Here is a 23431-nt window from a genome sequence, read left to right as displayed (position 1 = left end):
GATGAGTTTGATAAAGAACACTTCGTTGGATAGCCAAAAATTACAAATCAAGAGCTGCTTATATATGAACCAATGGGAATGGAAGAGTTCACCACATGTCATATAAAAGGATAAGGTGTAAATTAACTAACCAACTCATGGGTGTACAAGATTGGCATTAAAATATGTTTTAAGTGGCATTAATTTAGTATTTTGATTAAGAGTCGTGCTAGAGTAACAGTCAAATTGATATCGTTCCCCATGTTGGTGCACACATAACCATAGATGCTTTTCTTTTGTATCTCGATAAAATGCATCTGTGATTTCATAGATACATCCACGTCTGCAATATCTGAACCCATGTTAATTTTAATGTTACTTCAGCATTTACCTTTTATTAATTGAGGAGTCTAGTTCTTTATTAGGAGTTTTATTGTTTTAAATCTTTTTCTATTTTATTAATTTAGGATTCCATTTTTGGTAAATCTTTGGAGTCAAAATTATTTATATTAGAGAATGAAATTCGTATTTTGATAAATAATAAAAGTAATTAATTAATATATGAAGGAAGAATCCCCTTGAAGTTGGTCAAATTTTTTGGTAGGGATTCACTAAAACCCAACACTACTCCCTATAGAACATGTATTGATCAATAGGAAACATGTGAGCTTCACCAATTAGAATCTAGAGAAATTTCTCAAAATGTGATTAACTTTTGACGAAATTGCCATTCCGGCTAATTGTTCATATTAATTCTTAAAACATGAAGAGCGAAATCACAGGTTTTCAAAATGGTGATCTTGATGGTTTAAAGTAGCAAGATCGTTGATTATTTTTTATTTTTTTTTTCAAAGTAACAATCTCGCTGGTTATAAAAGTGATGATCATGCAGGTTCACAACGATCTCACAACTTTAAACTAATGAGATCATCACTTTGAAGGACCTGCAATTTCGCTTTTCATGTTTTGGAATTGGAATTTCAGCATACTTGGCTCACGAAATGGTAATTTACCCTATAATTTAAATTTAATAAAATAAAATAAAATAAAAAATAAACTAACTTGAATGTTTGGTGAAATATGTTTTGAGGGTTCTCTTTTGGTCCAAGAAAAAAACATTTTACTTGATTGAAGACTTCTAATCAATAATTAAATTTGATAAATTTGCATGTAAGTATAGAAAAATAATATATTTGAACCTCCCATGACAGGTTTTTTATATTTCTACGAGGAGCTCACATCAAACTACTTCTCCAAATGAAATAAGTTAAGATAGTATAAATATAGGGAACAACTTCATAAAAGAAATGTCGATAAGATATGTTTAACAAATTTCTTGCTGGAAATGTTTAGATCCTTAGAATAATGGTTAAGTTCATCTACGTATTACCACAATTGTTTTATGGTGGGTGACCATTATGTGAAAAAACCCCACATTTGACTGCCCAATGCCGTGGAATTTAATAAATTCGACGGATCAAAACGTTAAAATTTTCATTGTCAAATATATATTTTTTCGGCAAGTCGAAACTGTCAGATTAGTGGAGGATATGATAAATTCAACGGCTCTAAGCAGTCGAATCTGGGAGACATAAAATATTTTAACGGCCCTGGATGGTCGAAGTTTTGAATTTTCACATTTTATGGTTCAAGTACTTTTTCCTAAAAAAGTAGAAGAAAAACAAGTATTGAAGGACTTAACTAATTTTTGGGCTCCATTAGCATATATATGTAGAAATATAAAAAGAGAAGCATTTGTGGTCTCTTATGCATTTATAACTATTTACATGTATGTTATAAAACTCTTTAAATTAAAATTTTTACAAGCTAAGCAAATTGCAGTTCTTAACCATCAATTATTATATATACTTCTAAATGCCTGCAAAAAAAAAAAAAAAAATGGTAAAAAAAAGCTTTATTTGGTGAACACTAGTTGCCTGCCTCGCCTACTCGTCTTGGTTCGCAGACTCGCTGCTTCACCACTCACAATCTCATCAACCAAATCCTTAAAAATCGATCTTTCCACGTCCAAGACTACCCCTGATACCCCTTTATGAAAATCTGTCCAGCTTTCTGAAATCACATCTTCTATCCATTTTGAACTATCATCGGTGTCGTCAAGGCTACAATTCAATTTTTCGTTGGCTTGGAGTTGTTCTATCTCTGAACATAACTCCTTATGTAGGCTTTGTCCATTCATGGTCCTCCATGCAAGCTTATTGGTTTGGAGCCATGGTTCGGATGAAAGACTCACCGAAGCTACCTTTCGGACCAGAATTTCATTAACAGCATCAAACACAAGCCTTCGGTGGAGCTTCTCCTGATCGGGTTTCAATCGGACAACCTTTTCACAGTTGGGTTCGTCTTTGGAGACACTAGTGCAAACCTTGGTTTGCTCCAAGATGAAGAACAAGTCGGGGTTGATTGGGTAGCCTGACGAGTGGAGCTGAATGTATGTAAAGCAAGACCCAAGGTCACTATGTAGGAGACCCGATGCTAATAATATTTCAGAGATGTATCTGTGATCCGGATTACTACTCTCACACAGCGATGAGATGTAATCAGTAGTGGCTTCATCGTGATTTGAGTTCAGCCGTCTAAGCTTTTGAACAAGATTTTCGATATTTCCTAGTTTCTTATGATTAAGTCCCACACTATCCGATGATAATTGAACAAGATTTAATGGGTTCCATTCGTCTTCGCCCAAATTTTCATCAGAAATCCGTGTCTCATCATCTGAAGCAAGAGAAATTCAAAGAAAACTGTAAGCTTTGTGAAGTTTTGCATCTTGTAATGGTGAATGGTGAAGCAATAATAAACCGAAAAAGGAAAAAAAAAAAAAAAAAACTTAAATAACACTAACATCATCATAATCATTGAAGCTTTATCAGGTTGGCAAGAAAAAAGCCTTACCTTTAAAGACGTTTGTGATCTTTATAGGAGAAGGCAAATCATCTTTGTAGAATGAACCATCAAGAACGGAGACAGGACTCGGTTGTTCAGGGGCATTTGTTGAAATTTCTGCCAACGACACATCTTCACTCAATCTCGGTGACGATTTCTGAAAGAGAGAACATGAAACTCGTAAACTAGTCAACCTTTAGAATCCAGAAAATGGTCACAAAATAAAACAAACTTACTTTCTTTTGAGTATTAGAAACAGCTTTGGTGGCAACCTTGTTAGACTGGCTCCAACCACGGTTGATCTCAGCAGACCGATCAGCACTAGTCACTTCTATATCCATCTGCGAAGAAAAGCTAATGCTTTTGTCTGATTGAAGAGAAAGCTCATCGCCTTGATGACTCAAATTTCTTGTAGAGCTACTGATCTCACTCAAATAGTCTTCACTTTGCTGCGAATTGATCGGTTTTGGTCTAAGTTTCCGTCCTGGAGAACCTGATTCTGTTGACTGCCTTCTCGGTTTGCTCGAATCTGATGAAGGGATGGATGGGCGTGATTGCTTCTCCAATTCTTGCTTCTTATGTTGCAATCTCGGGCTCACAGATTCCGAGCTCCTTACGGAGCTTCCTGTGCTTTCTCGGGACAACTGCTGAGGACTAGTTAATGTTTTTGTCGATCTTATGGTCCTTCCATTGGCCTTCTTAACTGTGTCCTTCGAAGTTTGGTTACTAACTGAACCCTTTTTGCCAACAACAGATTCACTAATCCGAGGCTTACAAAGACCCTTTAACCCATCAATTGGAATACCCAGGGAAGCAGAAAGACCAGGTTTTTCGACGAGTCTCACCGGTTTCATAATCACAATTGATGATTCAGAAGTCCTTGGAGGACTAGTTTTTCCCTTGATTGTGGCAGAAATCCGACGTTCATTCAATGGGTTTTTCTTGTTTGGCGATCTTGGAGTTTGATCAAAGCTTCTCTGCTTCAGATGGTTGTCCTTTCTTTCGGTCTCTAGCAGATCTTTCGTCTTCATTGCACCCAATAACTGTTTGAGAGCTCTAAGATCCTTATCAGATTGCTTAAATTCAATCTCTTTCAACCTTTTCTCAATCTCAGCATAAACAGAAGAGGAGTTCGACGTCCTCGTGGAAACTTCCCGATTCTTGAAGGCTGATTTCTGAAACTCACGACCACCATCCAACTGTTTCCACGGAGCCGGTTCGATTGGAAACCGTGAAACGGGTTTCACGACTGAATCAGGATTTCTTAACCGTGGTGAAACCGAGTCTCTAAGGGAACTCCTTGGACTCGAAATTCTATTTTGCTTGCTACAATCAATTGCTTTTGACGATCTCGAGTAAGGATTACAATCTTCACCTGAGCCCGAGCACGTTTTAAGCAACCCTATCTGACCTTCATTGGCTGAAATGGAACTCGGCAGTGCTTCCAATCCCATTAGCTTCGCCACAACACCGGGAAGTCGCTTGCAACTTCCCGGTTCTTGCTGTGAGTTTGATATTCTGTTATAATTGCTACTATGATTCCTCCGTAAATCCTTCGTAATAGAGTTTGACTTTGTATCGGAGTTTGAAACCCTCATGGAACCTTCCCTACTGTCCAACGACAGCCTTGGGAGCTCTCTGAGCTTTGTCGTGGATTTGAAGGTATCTCGGGATTCAAAAGATGAACGGGCAATTTCCCGCCCATCATAAGAGAATCGAGGAGCATCCTTTGATATTGAAAACAATGACCCATCTTTCGCTTCGTAGGACGATCTCTGTGGTTGTCTAGCATCGTTATAATACCAAGGTGCTTCTTTAAGTTTCGTAAGAACTCTGACCGATTCATGGAGATCAACGGGTACCCTTGGTTTCCCATTGACGCCGACCCCAAGCGATCCATCAAAAGATCTATTTAGTTGCAAAGGCCTTGGGGAATCTCTGTGCTTTACAACATGGCCCACATGTTCGTCTTTGGTTTTAGTTTTAACTGATAATCCTTGGGCTTCTCTGTAGATAGAGTCCTTGACGACGTCTCGGAAATCAAGTGAGTGTCGCCCCAATTGAGGAGATACATTCGGTTGGTTAATATAACTATCCCTTGAGGGCGTCTCTGGAAATATAGTTTTCTCGAAAGGAAGTGTTTCTTGAGCTGTTTTCTTACAATCAAGAGAAGAGAGAGATGATGAACAAGAGGAAGACGAAAAAGAGGCTCTGGATGACTCGGTGGAGGCTCTTTGATTTACACCGGCGTTCTTTCTCAGGTTCGGATTTCTTTCCTGCAATTACAAGTCACTCATAATTCAATATCCTCGCACAAATCCAAGACACTAAATACAACGGGTGAAATCGTGAAAACAAGTTCCTAAGATGTTTTTGGATGACTTACATTAGTAGGCTCGCTTCCAAGGTTGCCATTGCTGAAGTGAGAATGACCTAATTGGGGTAAAAAAAACAAATGGTTTAGAATATGAAGGAAACATTACTAGTACAATATGCTTGAGCTCGTAACTGAGAAACTTTTGGACATGTAAAGATAATTATGTTAGGAAAACTATCGAGAGAAGCTACAAATGGTGTATGTGAAGATATTTGAGAATATATCTGATTTGTACTACATATCTCAACCCATACAACCATGAATGTTGTATTATAATTCATAAATTTACAGCTAAGAGAAATTGCAGTTGAGATAGTTGTAGGGATAATATGGCATTTTTGATAGTTGGTTCAAACCTAAAGGAAACATATTCAGTGAGGGAATTGAAGGAAGTTCTTTGATAACACAATTGGCTCAACACCGTGAAATAATTTCATAGAAGTTCATTAAGATCTTTATATAAAGCAAATCAACTTCGACTCTTGAATAATACACTAGACTGACCGTAAATACCGGTTATGTTCGAAGAGCTCCAAATTGATGGGCGAGTCCATTACTGATATCTTGATTTCTAACAGCAATGCCTTGTGAACCCATAAATGTGATTATATTTAGTTTTTGAATTTCAGAACTTTGGATCTACATCTTCCAAAATGGTAACAAATTTCATGTTCAACTTTGAATTAGAGACATTGAAAACATCTCAGAAAGCAAACGAATCCTGTTTCTTTGAAGAATCGAAGTACATGGCATTCTAGACAACATTATAAACCCATAGTGAAAGTGTTCTTTTGTTGAAGCTCAAGAGATAAGTAAAATTGAACTTATCATGTCTCAGATTAAAATAAACAGAACAAGTATCATGTCTAGAAGTCTTTTGACACAAATACAATAACAAGCTAAGAACATAGATTAAATTACAAACCATGACATAGAAAAATTTAATTATCTAAACAAACTAAACAGAGAGACAAATAGCCATCTTTGATATATGTTAGATAAATTAAAATAGAGAAATACCCTATTGAAATGTTACCTTGAGGAAGCCTTTTGTGGCTATGGCTTGAGATTCTCTTGCCAGTAATGATATGGTGGCGATCAAATAGTTGAAAAATCCCAGCCATGCAGCCTATTTGCTTTTGCAGATCTGGGTTGTCATCTGTTAAGGCTTGCAGAAGCTTTGCAGACATCTCCACAAATATAAGGTCACTCACACCAACTAAAAAACCTTCATCACCCTCTTAAACTTTGATCCCAAAATTCTTGAAAACAAGAGAAAACCAATAGCTTCCAAGGTAGATTTTATGGGATATATAAGAGATTCCTTGGTAACCCAGTAAAGATTCTAGGATTTTAGGACCTTTTGTCCCTGAAACCCAAAACCCAATGAATGGGTTGATCAAGAAAGAAAACTAAAAACTAACCCAAAAATCCTTTTTTTTTTCTTTTTTTCTCACAAATATTTCTAAAACTCAGAGGACAAATCAAGATTTTATCAACACTGGTACTACGTTCATTGCCTTATTATCCACAATTTCATGTTACAGGTCAGAAACACTGAATTTTTAGGCCTCTTCAAATCCTTATCTAAGAAAAAACAAATTATCTGCACAATCAGAACTCTGCTAACTACCTAAGATATATATAATAAAAACAATTAAGGAAAGAGAAAGACCCAGAGCTTCAACACACTTCAGAATCCTATTAAAACTCTCTCAGACCTCAGTACAAGAAACCATTCTTGGATTTCACAGAACACAGGCCATCAGACAGTTAAAAAAAAAAAAAAACAAGGGACCAATACCCAATATCCCCAATGATCACTCACATACACACAACTTTCTATACCCACAAAAACAACAATTAATGCAGAACTACAGTGGAAAATTTGCAGACCCAAGAAGAGATGTTTTGGAAGAATGGGTGAAAATAAGTTGCTTTGGATGTTTTGTGGTTTATGGCACACTCTTAAAGAAAAGCAACTAAATGAGATGATGTATTATATAATATGAAAGTGAATTTTGAATGAATCTTGTGAGAGTGACAGTTGGTAAATTTTTTATCTTCTTTAATTTTATACTCCTTTAAGGTGATATGAGAAAGAGAGAGATAGAGAGACAGAGATGATAGCTGGAACTTATAGAAGAAACCTATATTATATGTGGGTCAGATTTGCTTTGTTTTCTTTCTCACACTTCCATGTGGGATTATAATGTGTGTGGGGTCTGAATCTGTCTACATGAGCATGTGAGGTCAGTCTTAGAGAGAAAGAAAAAGAGAGGGAGAGACGTGGCTTTGTGTTCTGGAAAGCCTGCCAACCATAGAACCCCATTTTCAACAATTTCCAAGTCTTAATTTACCAAACTACCCTCTACCAGAATCTCTTGTTTTTAACTTCAAGATGGATAAACAACAACAATGCAAGCCAAATACAAAACTGTCTTCTTTAATATTTTCTAATGGATGATTGTAGAGTACCCAACTCTTGCATCATTTAGTATATATAAAGCACAATTTTAGACCATTTTTTCCACCAAATGTAGATCAAAGTCAAATGTTTAAATGATCTCCAATTCTCAACCACTAGATTTATCCTTTTTTTTTTTTTTTTTTGTTGCAGATATTTGTAATAGTTGTAAATGGTTGTGATCAACTAATAGTTTTGTTTTATATTTTTTAAGATAGATCTCTTAGTTGGGAATATGAGTTTGGTGGGTCCCAACATGAAGACATGTTCCTTGATATAGATTTGTGCCAATTCACACCAACCCAAACTTTAAATTTACTAATTCTCAATTCCTGGATTTACCCATTTGAGTTTAATGATTTGAGTGTCAAATGGGTTGGGTCCAGATCAACTCCAGACTATTTTGAATGGTTTATATCCATATTTATGTTGGATTTGAACCTGACCCAGGGAAAATAGTTGGATCAGATCATTGTCCTAATCCTCGAATCCGTATCCCAAAGATTTGGGTTGGTTAATTTTTACATCGGTCTTATTTATTCAGATTTAGGCACAAATGGGGTTATTGATCCAATTCACATTAGACCATATTGGTTCCTTTTGATTCGATAAATAACCAACGATCTCAATCATGTAAGCACAACGTCTTATATTTGTATTTTATACCTATCTCAATAATATATTCCAACAATACTTATCTCGAGGATAAGTCTCTAGCCATTGATGTTGCACTTACACGGTCAGGATCATGTGTTATATCTTGAGTCAACAGAACCAACTCAAATATAAAATATATAATTAGCTGACTCTAAATTTTTGGAATAATGCTTTGACGATTAGGGGCGGACCTAGTAAGGAGACATTGGGGGCAATAGCCCCCACTCAACTTTTTTGGGCAATTTAGGTACCCTTAAATTTATGCTTAAATTCGAGATACCCCTGCATTTTAAATTACTGATATGCCTCGTTTGAACCTATTGCCCCCACTCCCTCATCTCCCTCCAATTAACTATATGTTTGTCCCCACTAAAAGAAAATCGTGGTTCCGTCCCTGTTGACGATAATGAATTTTTATGCTTTCTATTCTATTCTATTTTATTATGTTTTTAGAAAAATAAGATGCTTATAAAGTGAAGAAAAAAAATTCCCATTTGGGTAAAGATTCCATTAAAAACCAAAAATTTCTATTTCCAACGTGACCTGAATTGAGTACTATCATGCACCCAGTGCACTTCGGGCCAACAAGTGTAGGCCCTCAATCGGGGGCGCGGGGAGAAGTGGAACAACTTCATGCACTTTGGTGGACCACTTTTTTTTTTCGTGATCATTTTGTGCCAGACAATCCCCTACAAATTACACTGGCACGCAATTGGGACCTAATTTTTTTTTTTTGGAAAGATTATTTGGGATAAGGCAGACCCAAACCAGCCACCAACAAACTACAACCTTAGGTAAGGCATACCCCTACTATCCTGATCAAGGATAGACAATAGATCAACCGAAAAATTATTTAATTCGAGTTCAATACAACCTACATTAGCAAGGAGAGACGCAATGAAGAAAGTTGGTACTTGAACAATGTGGTCCAACACATAGCTAAGCTACCTAAAACACCATGAAGGAAGTTGGCATGAATGCTATATATATATACTTAGAGGTTTCTATAATTGAACGTAGAATGTAACATTTCAGAGTTGATTGATAGGGTCACTTGAGACTTGGCATATCAGTTTGAACTATGTGCCCAGCAGAGTTAGCTGAGATGGTAAGGACGACTGAGTTTGCTCTCCAGGTCACAACTTCGAGTCTCTATATACCCCTCCACGCATAGTGGTATTTTTAACTGCTGTCACGTTCAGGTGGGTGCATGGGACGTGCGGCCTGCCAAAGCAAAAATAAATAAATATATCAGGTAGAACTATGTCGTTTCTAGGTCTCACAACTTCTTTATGTACATTTTTGGGTTTTTTTTTGTGGTCTTATAGTTTTAACTGAGCATTAATGTATTAGATATTTTTCCAGCATATATCATACAAAAATACATACATACACATATGAAGTTTTATGTCAACAGGACTATATTGGAAAAATACAATTTGAAGGTGTTTGATTGCATATTTTTGTGGGAATTTTTTTTTTTAAATTTTTTATGAGGGCATAATTTTTCTATCTCAGAGGGAAAATCTTCTAGACCCAACTCTTTTGGAAAATAATTTTTGTCGTCAAGTTGGCAAAATCTCTTCTGACAATTGCCCCTACTCCCAAAACTAAAAACCAACTCTTTGGCAAGTATTTTCTCAAGACCATTTTCAGAGAAATTTAAGTCCAGAGAAAATGATTTTCTTTCCCACTACTCAATGTTTAAATGCTTAAAGAATTTGAAAAACTTCACATGATGGAAGTGCATGCTACATACATACATTTATTAAGAAACTAAAAAAGTCTTGAAAATCTTTTTGAAACTGTAGTAGAAAATTTGAAGACTACCCCCCACCCCACCACAATAATAATAATAAAATATATAAAAATAAAAATAAAAAGAGGAAAAAAAAGGGCAATTTGGTCTATTTGAAATTCATGAGAAGCTGTTTATTGCAAGGTTGATGTCCTAGCTCTATAGTATGTATTGGAGGAATTTGAGTGGTGTGTGAGGTTCCTTGGGTACATGGCTGGCAACACCTCCTGGACTTTGTCTAACATTGCCTCCCTCTCTCCTGTCACCTATTAATGCATTGTGGGTCACATTTTTTTTTATTATCTTTTACTTTGATAAAATATTTGTTTATAATTTTTATTTTTAATAAATTTTAAATAGAACTCATATAGATGATGAATTAATTTAAAATAAAAAAAGAAAACAACTGTTGTTGCTACCCTCATCAAACATAAAATTACCCTTCAAATATGAGTCGTGATGAATGCACACAGTAAATCATACGTGATCCGTACATGGTTGACATGGCAAGGGCACAAAACCACATATCTTTTTCTTTGGGATATACTAGGAAAAAGATCTGCGATTCTGTGCCCTTGCCACATCAGCCATGTACAGATTGTGTATGATTTACCGTGTGTATTCATCATTGTTCTTAATATATTTATCTTGAGTTAGCCAAATAATTCTTTTATTTCTAATAAATGATAAATTAATATAAAAAAAATAATCTAATGTAAGAATGTTAATTGATTAATGCGAGGCAATATTTAGAAGATTAATAAATTGTGGGGTGTCTCCTATGTATGGTCATGAGAATGAGAATGATTTGATTCCAAGCCAATCGACTTGGAAGCTTGGGCCCTACTATAATTCAATTATAAAATGGACATTTACCTATTTTATTTGTCTGTTACTATTTAATAATTATTATATTTAAAATATTTAATATGTGGTGTTGTACAGTAGACAATATCTGTCATAAGGTACAAAATGATAACTATTTATCAATTTTTCAACCAAAAACAATTTGGATGGCAAGAAACTCTAGCATATAAAATATGGCTCCTTATACATGGAGGTATGTTTTTCTTTTTAAGTATATGGGGATGTGTACATGTACTTTTTTTTGTCTTTAATTTCTTTCGTAAACCTTTCTATCAACTAATAAGCAATTAACAAATCCATATTTGAGTAAATTTTATCGACGGAAAAAAAGAAGAATATTTGATGGAAGAACAAGAAATCTTTTTGAACAAGTCCTTTATAATGAAATTTATTCATCAAGTTGATTATAATGAAATTTATTCAGACAATCCAACAGACATTAGGTGCATTTTACACAATAATCCCTCAGAAGATGGGGCCAAACAAGGGGACAATGAGTTGTTCAATGAAAGTTTGGGCTACATGAGATTTTGGTGTTGCTCGTATTTTACAAGAGAAGCATAATTTTCGATCTAATCATTTTAGACCTCAAAACTACTTGGTACTCTATGATCATTGGGAGGGAACAATACATGTGCCTAAGATAATTTTATAGATCATGTGTGCATATATGCATACATATATAATCCAAGATCTCATGAGGATGTTAGCATCTTCTGCAATTTTGATTTTTCAAAAATACCATTGAAATATATATATTATTATTTTTTAGTGCAAAAAGTAAGGGTCTTTTAGTTATTGTACAACGTTATTTTTGTAAAAATATTTATTGTACGAATCACCCTACTTTTTTGTATTATAGACAAAATAATAAATTCATTTTAAAGGTATTTTTCAAAACCAAAAGTATTTACACCAACGACTCCGTGAGGCATTGGTTGTTAGTAGCATTACCCATTTAATAAGTGGCAGGGAGGCATCTTTTAGAATGAGTCACCAACCCAATATACAATCTAGCAAATGGAGAAACAAGATCTTGTATTTTATTTTTTATTTATGATTGGGATGTCTGGACTCGTACGCCCATAGCAGGGGCATGGTAGCTGACCTCTTAGAGCACCACATCTCACCCAAATCCTCAGGTACATGTAATACCCTACAAACCACATATACTAGGGAAGTCAGGATAAATCCCTATGGATAGCCAATGAGGAGGTTTGAAAAGAATATCTCTCCCTTTTTGGAGGGAGGTCGTGGCCACTATTGCCAACACTCTTTGGTTGGAAGCAAGGATCTTGAATGCACTATAAACGCATAAAAGAAGAGGATCGTAAAATATTCACTAGCTAAGATATTGTTATTTTAGTATTTGTAATTTCAATACTGGGCTAGATGCTTTGAGCTCAACCTTTTAGCTCGAAAAACTAATGACTAGACTTGCTATGATAGTAGCTCAAAGCAATAGTTCACATGACCACGCCACTTGCCACCCAACACTAGTTTTATTCTCTCTGGTCATGATGGGGGGAGGGGAGAAAGACCGTTAAGTGGGGGAAATAGGTACAAATTCCAAAATTAATACAGTAACTAAGCAGACGTTTCTTTCAAATCAACAATGAGTAGATTGATAAGTCATATCGTACACATATTTCACAAGCAATACATTTATTATCAAATTCAAAGTGGATTCGATTGCAAAAACACTTTGATATGATCAATTTTTCATAAAGATATTGAATGGTAACAGATAAACATCAGTGTCGGATAAGATCATCATGAAGTTTTGACCGATGCACCTTATAGCTCATAATATTTGATGACCGTCAATTCATAAATCCAATTACCATAGAGAGCATATCGTGAATATCTATGAATAATTTGATGTTTCTTTCTCATCTTATTTAGGAGAAGTAACAAATCGAGAATATCGGTATGACTTTAAAGTGAAATAAGTGGGGGAAGAAGTTGTTAATAATAGATTAGATGCATTATTGGAAAGGTGATGGTGATTGTGCAGATAAAGATTGGGAGTTTCCATCCCCCCACATGCATAAAGTAAGAGAGATCACATGAGGGTTGTCTTAGCTCCATTAGACAACAACAACTAACCAATGTCAATCATGCTCTCCCATGTTCTAAGCATTACCCATTTGCCACCTTGATTGGCACATGATGCCCTAGTTTTCTAAGACGTCCCCCACCCACCAAATCACCATGTGCAAAACCATATCAATGAGTAGGGTTTAATAGTCAACAAGATTGGATCAAACCCAAAAAGTCTATCTAATAAATAAATAGTTGTAATAGGTACTATGGTCAAATAATAGAGAGAGTAGGTATTTCTTAGGAGCTTCTAAAGCTTGAGAATTCAATGCAAAGGTTCATTATTCAAATCATATGAGGAGTTTCAAAAGGTATCACAGATTGTGTGACCATGAAACAAGGTGGAGTTTCACATTAGAAGTTTATTGAATATGGGAGGTCAAGGTTTCTTTCCTCTTTCTCAATCAAACTTGAGGTTGAGGGCAAGGCTTCAAGATCTAATAGATCAAATATTGGATTAAAAGTGAACAATAAGCTTTCTTGGTGATTTTTATATTGAATCATGATAATCTGACTACCCCACGTGACACACTCAATTGACTCTCTTGACGTGACAAGTTCAGTTGTCGTAGATCTGTACACCTTAGGATATTCAAGTGCACTTCCCCCTAAAAAGTGGATCCCGAGGTGTATAGATCTACGACTCTCGAACTTGTCACGTCAGGAAAGTCGATTGCATGTGCCACGTGGGATAGTTAGATTATCACAACTCTTCTATATTTTCATTAATTAAATGAATCGTGATAATATAACTCCCCCAAGTGGCATACTCAAAATACTCTCCCGACGTTGCATGTGCTAGAACCATAGCTTTCATACCTTAGGATACACATCCCCATAAATATATGCAGTTGTGTATCCCAAGGAAGAAAGATCTATGGTTCTAGGACATGCCATGTCAGAAGATTATTTTGAATATGCCATGCATTAGAGTCAAAATAATTACTCTAATAAAATACATACAACAAGTGCACAATAAGCATCAAATCTTTCTATTTGCTAATCAAAGGAAGAGTGTGATATACATGTATGTATGTATGCAACAACATAATTACTTGTATATGATGAACTAACACAAAAAAAATCTGTCCGAGGGCCCATTGACTAGATCCAAAACTTAGGCTTAAGGAAGCACCAACCTTATCCCTTAAATCGTAAACTTGCAATATTTAGTGATTATGATATTTGTGACAAGGGGAGTGTTGAAAACAATGGTTAATCATTTTTTTGGATAGGAATCTGCTACTCATCGTGTTGCTCTTGTTCCCTCTACTGCTCTCACTTTTGATCGTGAAATAATTAAATTTCTATATTTACGACGTTCCCGGCCATTGCCCAATGCTTTGGATGCAACAAATTGATGACACGGCGAGTCAACTCAGATGGGTCCATTGGGTCAAATAAGTGAACAGTCAAGGTCAAACCACACAATTGACTCCATTAATCAAGGGAATCCAACTCATGTGATCAACAATCAAGTTGCCACACTTGGAACATGTTATCAACTACTTCATTAGATACCGGGGCGGAGCCAAGATTTTCTTCCGGGGGGGGTAAATTATAGTAGTCAACTCAATTGATAATATCGATAACAACCTTACCAATTTTTTTCAGCGAGAATAACGAAAGAACGTGAAAATATATATATTGGCCAAACCTAATCAAGTTTAAGGCCTTAACCCTAATCAAGTTCAAAAACCTTAAATAGTACATTTTTTTGTAAACTAGTTTTGATGGGGTTAGAAGTTTCAGAATGGACTGAGTTTTGGTGATGATTATAAACTTTTGACCCATAAGTTGGGTTTGATGGGATCACTTTGGTTGATGATATCTTGTGGGCCCAAGATTTTGATGTAACAAACACTATCACATCTCAAAGATGCCATATCTTTGGAAAATATGGCAAGGATCATAAGTACTTTTTTGAAGAGAACCAATCACATGTAACTAAGGGGTGTTTCTATACTAGTGAAGATCCCCATATCTTAGTTAAAGAAGCACGATCGTGTAAATGTCCTGTATTTTGTTGCACTACGTAGAGTTGCAGGGGGCCAGGGGTCTCAAATTGTAATATTTTCTAAAGGGATTTTCTATTTTTTGGGGTTTCTGTTTTGGGGAGTTTTGTTTTTTGGAAACTCTCAATTATATAAATAGAGATCTCTAGGATTGTAAAACTGAAGAAAGAAACAAGTGATTGTTCTTGTTTTGTTTGTGGACATAGGCACACTGTTGAACTATGTAAATCCTTGTGTTTTGTGCAATTGTGTTATCTTTGCTATTGTGAGTTTTTCACAGATTGTTCTTTACCAACTCCCCATGTAAAGAAGATAAAGAATCTAATGATGATAAATGAGGTTGGTGAATCACAAGTCATGGGTCACCAACAACATATCTGACTACTAGGAACTGTCAAAGAGAAAAGTGTGCAAAGAATCTTAGCTATCCAAATGTGTGTCAGGCTCCATATGATCTAATGAGCCAATCTGATCTGATTTGATCCAAAATCAGCTTTGGATCAAAGCAATTGGGCCAATTTTTCAAGTTTGATAATCATATCCAAAGCACCTTAGGTAAGGGTTTGATCAGGATTTTTCTCCCATTTATGTATCATAAATGGATCCGCAGGGATATTTGAATTCCTTGGGCCACTCATTTCAGAATTTTCCGTACCACATATACTTTGAAGGGTTCTTGGGGACTTTAGTAATCTTCAAAATTAAGTATTTTTTGTTTCTAAAAATTTATTTTGTATTTTATATTTTATCTGTTATTTCAAAATTTGAGAAATTTTATTTTCATAATTTAATGATATTTTTGTAAAGAATAGATAAAGACAAAGAAAAGAAAAAAAAAGTTATATTTCGCAAATGATACACATAAGAGATTTATTGTGCAAAACTTTGGCACTGATACACATACGAGGGAATCGAAAATTTGGGAGGCACATGAGATCTCCCTCATAACGATTGCAAGAAATATCCCTCAACAAGAGATTTTCGTCAATGTCTCTACCCTTCGATTTTCTTCTAGAAAATAATTCATCATTATTGTATTAAGATTCTAGTGTTCGAATGTGCACCCAACAGTCCACTAATGTGATGGATCATCACATTTGAATAAGACTCAAGTAGAAAGAAGCCTTCGAATTTTAAGTTAACATTTGTTGGATCACACAAGTAAATATAGAATGAAATAATCAAAACTTCATAATGATCCCGTATTAGTCCACCCCATCACGATCACTCAGATTACCAAGACAAGCTTAAACAACATTTAGTTTAATCCAACCTTCCCTTGGACGATTTTAGCTAGTAAGCGTTCACAATCAATTGACTTCTAATTTTTTGCAATTGACATGGATAAGCTATTAATTTCAATGTACCAAACTTACAGAATTTCAAATCTCCCATTAGGATTGAAGCCAACTCGGTCTATAAGTCACCTGGTTACTTTCCGTATCAAATCCCCGACTCCATATGATTTGTAATCAAATCAGATTGAAGTACAGAGCAACCATATCTCCCACCAAAAAAAAAAAAAAAAATTGACCCATGGCACAGTCTTTGACATTAAGTTAATATCAACCTATGAACCCAAGAAATGTCAAAGAATCAAGTTAGTAGGGATCTTGGTCACCCCAATCAAGAGAACTTAATACCGTTGTTTAACATCATAGAGAGTGGACATAATAAAAGTTTCCTCGATATATAGTACAATGCTCTTATAATAGTTGTGCCATCGACTTGTTTTTCCCTTTGAACCTACAAATGTTTGCTAACTTGGGTTATCATCTATGATAACTTTGCATATAAGGATAATCCACATCTCCGTTAATGTCACAAATGCAACGTCTTCTTCGAGTGCATTAAAATATAATTAGGCAAATTTTCATATAGATTTCTGATACTAAAAATATATAATTCCATTAGTTATGGTCCTTGGGCACACCAATGCGCTTTAGATGTATTTATCTCATCATTGACAATAGATGAGCGAGCTACTCCTCACATTGCACCACCATGGCGACCTGATTCACACAATTTTGTTCTCAATATATATTTATCGGCAAAATAGTGACTTGAGATATTGGCTTTGCCTGGATGATTGTGTGATCATTCTTTTGAGGAATTTTAGAGAGTGGGCTCCTTACTTCGATGTGACACCCTACCATCCCTTAATACTTTTAAGAGTCGTGATAATATGACGCCCCCACTCTAACCCCCCCCCCCCCCTCACAGAACTGTAGATCATTTGCCTCGGATGGGATACACAAGAAAAAGATTTATTATTATGCATATCCCGAGGTAAATGATCTAAGATTCTGTGATGAGGGCTTAGGGGTGCGTGAGGGGGGGGGGGGCATTAGAAAATCATTACACTACTTCTAATAATATTTTTGTAAATAATCTTTGAGATTGGAATGTTTATTCAAATATCATTTTAAAAGTGAATCTAAAAATATGGATTGAACAAAAAAAAGGCTAGATCACTAAATCCACTGGTTCACTAGAGGGAATCAAAAATTTGGGAGACCGTCCCATGAGATCGTTTTGGTGAATCGTGTTAGTAGGGATCTTAGTCACCCCAATCAAAAGAACTTAATACCATTTTTACCATTTCTTAACATGATAGAGAGGGGAAATAATAAAAATAAATTTCCTCAATAGTACAATGCTCTTATAATAGTTGCACCAGTGACTTATTTTTCCCTTTGAACCTATGAAAGTTCACTAACTTGGGTTCTCGTCTATGATAACTTCGTATATACGGATAATCCACAATGTCACAGACCTAACGTCTTCTTCAAATGCATTAAAAAGTTGACAGACGAATTTTCGTATAGATTTCTGATAATAAAAATAGACAATTCTATTAGCTATGGTCCCTGGCATACATATCAAGGCGCTTTAGACGTACTTGTCTCTCATCATTGACACAATAGAGCGCTTAACTCTTCACATTGCAATATTACAACCACGATGGCGACCTGATATATTCATGCATTTTTATTCTCATTAAACATTTATCGTCACAATAGTGACTAGAGATATTAGTTTTCTCTAAATTACGAGGTCTACCAAGCAAATCCTTGGGCTATGTGAGAATGGATCAATTACTAGCTTTCTTGATTGGGTTGGCTTCACCTGGACGGTGATACGCGATCATTCAATTGGGGAATTTTAGACGGTGGGCTCCTTAATTCAATGTGACACCCTACCATCTCTTAATACTATTATCCATATATGGGTGGTCATAATTTGGCTTCCAACAGCAACCACCATTGTGCCACGGCCACCACCATTGCCACCACAACACTACTTGCACCATCACCATCATCACCACATCAAATATAATGCTAAGTTCAAACATTTATTCGATAATAAATTGCATAGGTTATAGTATTTGAATTGCTAATTGTACAAACATCTATTCCAAAACTAGTAATTTTTTCAAGATTTTTTTTTTTCTGTTGTTTGTTGTATTTAGATCATGGTTTTTAAGCTCGTCCAAGACCGAGACGTATCGTCCAAGTTAACTCGGTATTAAAGCTAAACACGACCAACTCACAAAGTCATTTTTTGACCGAATTTTACGTCTCACGTTCAATTTTTTAAGTTATCTCACGAGACGTCTCAAACGTATCGGAAAACTCATCCGAGACAACTCGGTGTCGGAGCTGAATGAGACGAGACGCGATACCGAGTTTAAAAACCATGATTTAGATGACTTAGTGAGTGCTTTAATTCCCACTAAATCATTTTCAATATTTTAATGCAAATTTTATCAATATTTTTGCTACATTTTTAAAAATTGTATCGAATTTTAAACTAATTGAAATATTTTTCATTTCTAGACTGACCAAAAATAGACATCGAAATTGAAATTTAATATCTTGGCTCTAAATATTTATTCTCGCAATAATAACCATTCTTCAAAAGAGAATGTTTCCGTACCCATTGGTGTAATAAAATAAAATAAAAGTAGACTAAGAATCAGCTAGAAAAAAAAAAAAATGCTCAAATCTAATTATAAGAAATCACCTACAGAAGTTAACTGTTAAAGCATATTTTCGTTAATTTTTTTTATTAAAAAAATCACAACGAGTGGGCCACATAATGTGTCACAAGACAATGTCAAAGAGGAACAACAAGGTGTTGTGCTTCCCAAGGAATGTTGGCTTTTTCAGAGCTCCACATAAATTGTTTTATGTGAATAGCTCATATCAATCATGTATTCCATGAAACATATGAAAGTGGGTCACAGAGTTTATACTCTTTAACTATTTAGGGGTCGCCCTTATGGTCGTGGAGTTTGGAAGGACATTACTACTTGTAGACACCTATCTCATAATAGGACGGATACTTTACAGTCTAAGGGATATATACCTATTGTTAGTTTGTCGAAACTCACCTTTTATGTGTAGTCGTTTATTTCATCGTTTATGTCTTTTCCAATTGCAAATGGGAAAGTATGGCAAGTACTTCGGTGAGAGATGAATAATAAGTCTCATGAAATCTTCATTTAAGGCAAAATTTGAATGAATGGGAGATTGTTGAGTTAGCCACTCTCATAAATAAGGCCGGTATGATATATTTTAGTGAAAATGATCATGATGGGTAGAGTGGTTGTGAAAGTTCCTTGTATATATATTTGACAAAGATTGAACCACGACCCATTCCAAATCAAGATTCTCTACAATTCTAGTATCTCATAGAACGCATCATTCTTTGTGTGGATTGCTTGTGTGGGTAAGTTTCTTACAGTGGAACCCCCCCCCCCCCCTTCAAGGGGTGCCTAATATACATAAATGATGAAGAAAACTTTGATAAGGACAATGAGAGGGTATTCCAAGGGATTCCTAAGAAAATGAATCTGTAGACATGAGATGTTCATTATTGAACATCAATACTACGTTGTTTGGAGTCGCTACTATTCTCTTTGAGAAATGGGTGTAAATGGGCATCCAATTAATTTTTTAGGAAAATTATTTTTATGGCATTGTAGTGACTTTCATTCATGGAAAAGGATATGGTATGCCTAATATCTAGGTAAAGGGATTCGATTTGAGAATTGAGAAAGTATTAAGCACCCCATTCTCTCCACTTAAGGTGATTACCTTTTTAAATTTAGTAATTTCTAGGGTAGTCAAAAAAAGAACGATAAAATGCATGAAGTAGATGTATGCACATGATAGGTATGTACCTCTTTGAAAGAAGATCCAATGTTAGTGTTGACATGAAAAATATCCTATGGAAGAAGATATTTCATGGAGTTATCACCTTTTATATGAGTTAAAATATTGATTTAAAATTTAAGAGAGATTCCATGGATGAAATTCCATTACATCCCCAACCTTGATGCATGCATATTTAGTTAGAAACTTAGTGTTTTTACCCTATCAAGAAAGTTACATATTTCGTCATCATTGTCAAACATGTGTGATGTGCGTGCATAGTGTATATTATAATGCATGAGAAATAAGTGGCTTAAGAATGACTTCAACCTCCATCATTTTGGTCAAATCACATCATGCATTTCATGCCCAAAGTTGAGGTTCTATTTACTCAAGATGAATGAGGATTCTCCATTACATCCATAGGATTTTCTAAAAAAAAAAAACAAAGAGGGATAGAAGAAGAAAATGCAAATACTTGAAATAAAATTAGTCATAATCTACATTTTCCCTTGATAGTCTTGAGTGAGATTTTCTTGAATAGAAGAACTTAAAGTTGAGAGCTTTAGTTAAGAGTTGAAAATAAGAGATGAGTGATGGTTTTTGTTAAGAAGATTGAAGGTTGAGAGATTGGGGCTTGAGTTGAGTAGAGATTTTGGTAGAGTTTGAGGCTGAAAGATGAGGGTTTGAAAACATGAATTATTCATAGAAAATGAGGTTATTTACAAAGTTTTTGAAGAATTTTTTAAGATTAAGTGGTCCAACCCTAAAAATAAAAAAGAAAGAACATGAGGTTGTAATTATTTCTTTTGGGATTTTTCATATTTATGAGGGTAAAGGTGAATTTGTAAGATGAAATCCTAAAAGCATTTTTGGTAAATAGAGGTAAGAAAATAAAAGTATTTTTGAGAGGATGAGTAGGAGAGTAACATGTGTAAAGATGAAGTAGTAAGTAAAAAAGTAGACTTGGATTATTTTGTAAATACCCTCAAAAGCAAGGAATAGATATATACTTTTGAAATGAACTAATGGGAGAGTTCTATGTATACTTGAAGATTCCTACCTTTTGGGTGTAGGATTGGAAGTTCCCTCAACTTTTGAGATTTTATCAAAGACCAAAGTACATTTTTGTTTAACCTCACTTTTTGATGAGGGCATTCTTGAATTTTCTCAAGAAAGTTGACACTCTAATTAGATTGGATCATTGGGCTTATGGGAGACCATCGTGTGTTCTTTTTTTGAAAAGAGGTATAAGAGAGTGGGCTTTGGTTTTAGACTTGGGTTATGGATTCATGATGATTTAAGTTTAGGTATTTGGACTAGACTTAAATGTGGACTTGGTATTAACTTAGGATATGGATAATACATTAATTAATGGTGAATGGGTTCAGATTAAGAAGTGGGTATGAAATTGGGTTGGTCCATGAATTAGGAGAACTGGGTTAGGGAAGTGGATGTGGAATTGAATTGGATTAGGGATAAGGTTTGTGCATGCAAAACAATATGAAATGATGCATGTGTGCATGTATGCATGTATGCACGAAGAGAATTATTACACAATGTGGACCCATTGAAGGACTTTAGGTATTTGATCGAAATCAATTTGAGATTTTTGAAAATTCCTTATGGATTCGTGCAAATTGAAGTGTCTATAGAATCCACGGGAAATCTATATTGATCCTTAGGAATAGGTGGTAAAATCTTTGAGTGATGATACTATATAGACCTAGGTTCAATTCCCCACCAGAGCTGAGTCACTGAACTCGTTGAAAACAAATCTTGTTTTATCTCCCCCCTTTCCTGTGAGTCACTAATAACCTGAATTTTTTCACTTAAGAAAAAATTCAACCTATGAAACCAAGGAATGCCGATGAATAGTTTCAGCAGGGATTTTGGTCACCCCAATCAAAACAACTTAATAACATTTTTAACATTGGTTAACATCATAGAGAGGGGACATAATGAAAATAAATTGTTCCATTGAGTACTTATTTTTCCAAACCTGTAAAAGTTCACTAAGTTGGATTGTCATCGTACGATAACTTCATATATCGCTAGGCATAATCATCATCTCCCTTATATCACATATGTGACATCTTCCCAAAGTGCATTAAAACGTGGATAGGCGAATATTTCTTATGGATTTCTCGTATAGTTAATTTCCCTTAGATATGGTCCCTAGAGCACCAATGTGCTTTAGACGTACTTGTCTCGTTATTGACACAATAGAGTGCAACTCTTCATATTGCAGAATTACAACCACAATGGTGACCTGATTCATGCCTTTTTATTTTCGTTAAACATTTATCGTCACGATAGTGATTGTAGACATAGTATTTCCTTGGGCTATAATTTGTGAGAATGGATCAATTAATACTAGACTTTTTGATTGGGTTGGCTTCACTCGGACGATGATACGTGATCATTCAATTGGGGAATTTTAGACGGTGGGCTCCTTAATTCGATGTGACACCCTACCATCTCTTAATACTCTTACCCATATGGGTGGTCATAATTTGGCTTCCCACAACTACCATCATTGTGCCACGACCACCACCATTGCCACCACAACACTACTAGCACCACCACCACCACATCAAATATAATGCCGAGTTTGAAAATTTATTCTATAATAGATTGCATTAGTTATACTATTTAATTTGAAAATTTTCAAGACTTTTCAAATATTCCATCGTAGAAAATCGAGAAAGATCAAATGACATTAAAGAAATATTTAGATGACTTAATGAGTATCATTTTCACTGCTTTTGTGAAAATTTAATCAATGTTTTTTTTATTTCCATCATTTTTAGAAAATTGTATTAATTTTCATATTAATCGAAATATTTTCATTCCTAGAAAGATCAAAATAGACACCAAAATCGAAATTTAATACCTTGGTCTTGAATCTTTATCGTCACAACAATCATTCTTCAAAAGAGAGTGTTGCCCTAATGTATCATGGAGAGAAGATCAACTTGGTGCCTCCACTCTTTCTAATTTTGAGGACAACTTTGATGTTATACCCAACCAGTCCATGTCCCATGAAAATGCATTATTATTCTCTTTTGGGTCCATCTACTCATGAATATTCAACCTACCTCA

General features: G+C 35.2%; 1 protein-coding gene across 1 annotated transcript; it reads right to left on the bottom strand.

Moving 5' to 3' along the window:
* Positions 1-1721: 1721 nt before the first annotated feature.
* LOC147394655 (protein LONGIFOLIA 1-like) lies at positions 1722-7256 on the bottom strand. Its single transcript, XM_086453960.1, has 5 exons — positions 6297-7256; positions 5270-5316; positions 3120-5159; positions 2893-3040; positions 1722-2715 (listed from the first exon to the last, which is right to left on the bottom strand). The coding sequence occupies exons 1-5, from the start codon at positions 6448-6450 to the stop codon at positions 1895-1897; spliced, it is 3210 nt and encodes a 1069-aa protein (XP_086310086.1). The 5' UTR covers positions 6451-7256; the 3' UTR covers positions 1722-1894.
* Between the last annotated feature and the right edge of the window lie 16175 nt (positions 7257-23431).

Source organism: Akebia trifoliata, chromosome 9, assembly GCF_017979445.1.
Source record: "Akebia trifoliata isolate Shusen 1 chromosome 9, ASM1797944v1, whole genome shotgun sequence".
Classification (NCBI taxonomy): Eukaryota; Viridiplantae; Streptophyta; class Magnoliopsida; order Ranunculales; family Lardizabalaceae; genus Akebia; species Akebia trifoliata.
This window is presented reverse-complemented; position numbering and strand designations above follow the sequence as displayed.

Bases quoted from the DNA above. Each gene is read 5' to 3' on its own strand.
- LOC147394655 (XM_086453960.1), bottom strand. From the start codon at position 6,450: ATGTCTGCAAAGCTTCTGCAAGCCTTAACAGATGACAACCCAGATCTG. The intron at 5,317-6,296 runs GTAACATTTCAA...TACCCCAATTAG, and splicing joins CCACAAAAGGCTTCCTCAAG to GTCATTCTCACTTCAGCAAT. The intron at 5,160-5,269 runs GTAAGTCATCCA...TTGTAATTGCAG, and splicing joins TTGGAAGCGAGCCTACTAAT to GAAAGAAATCCGAACCTGAG.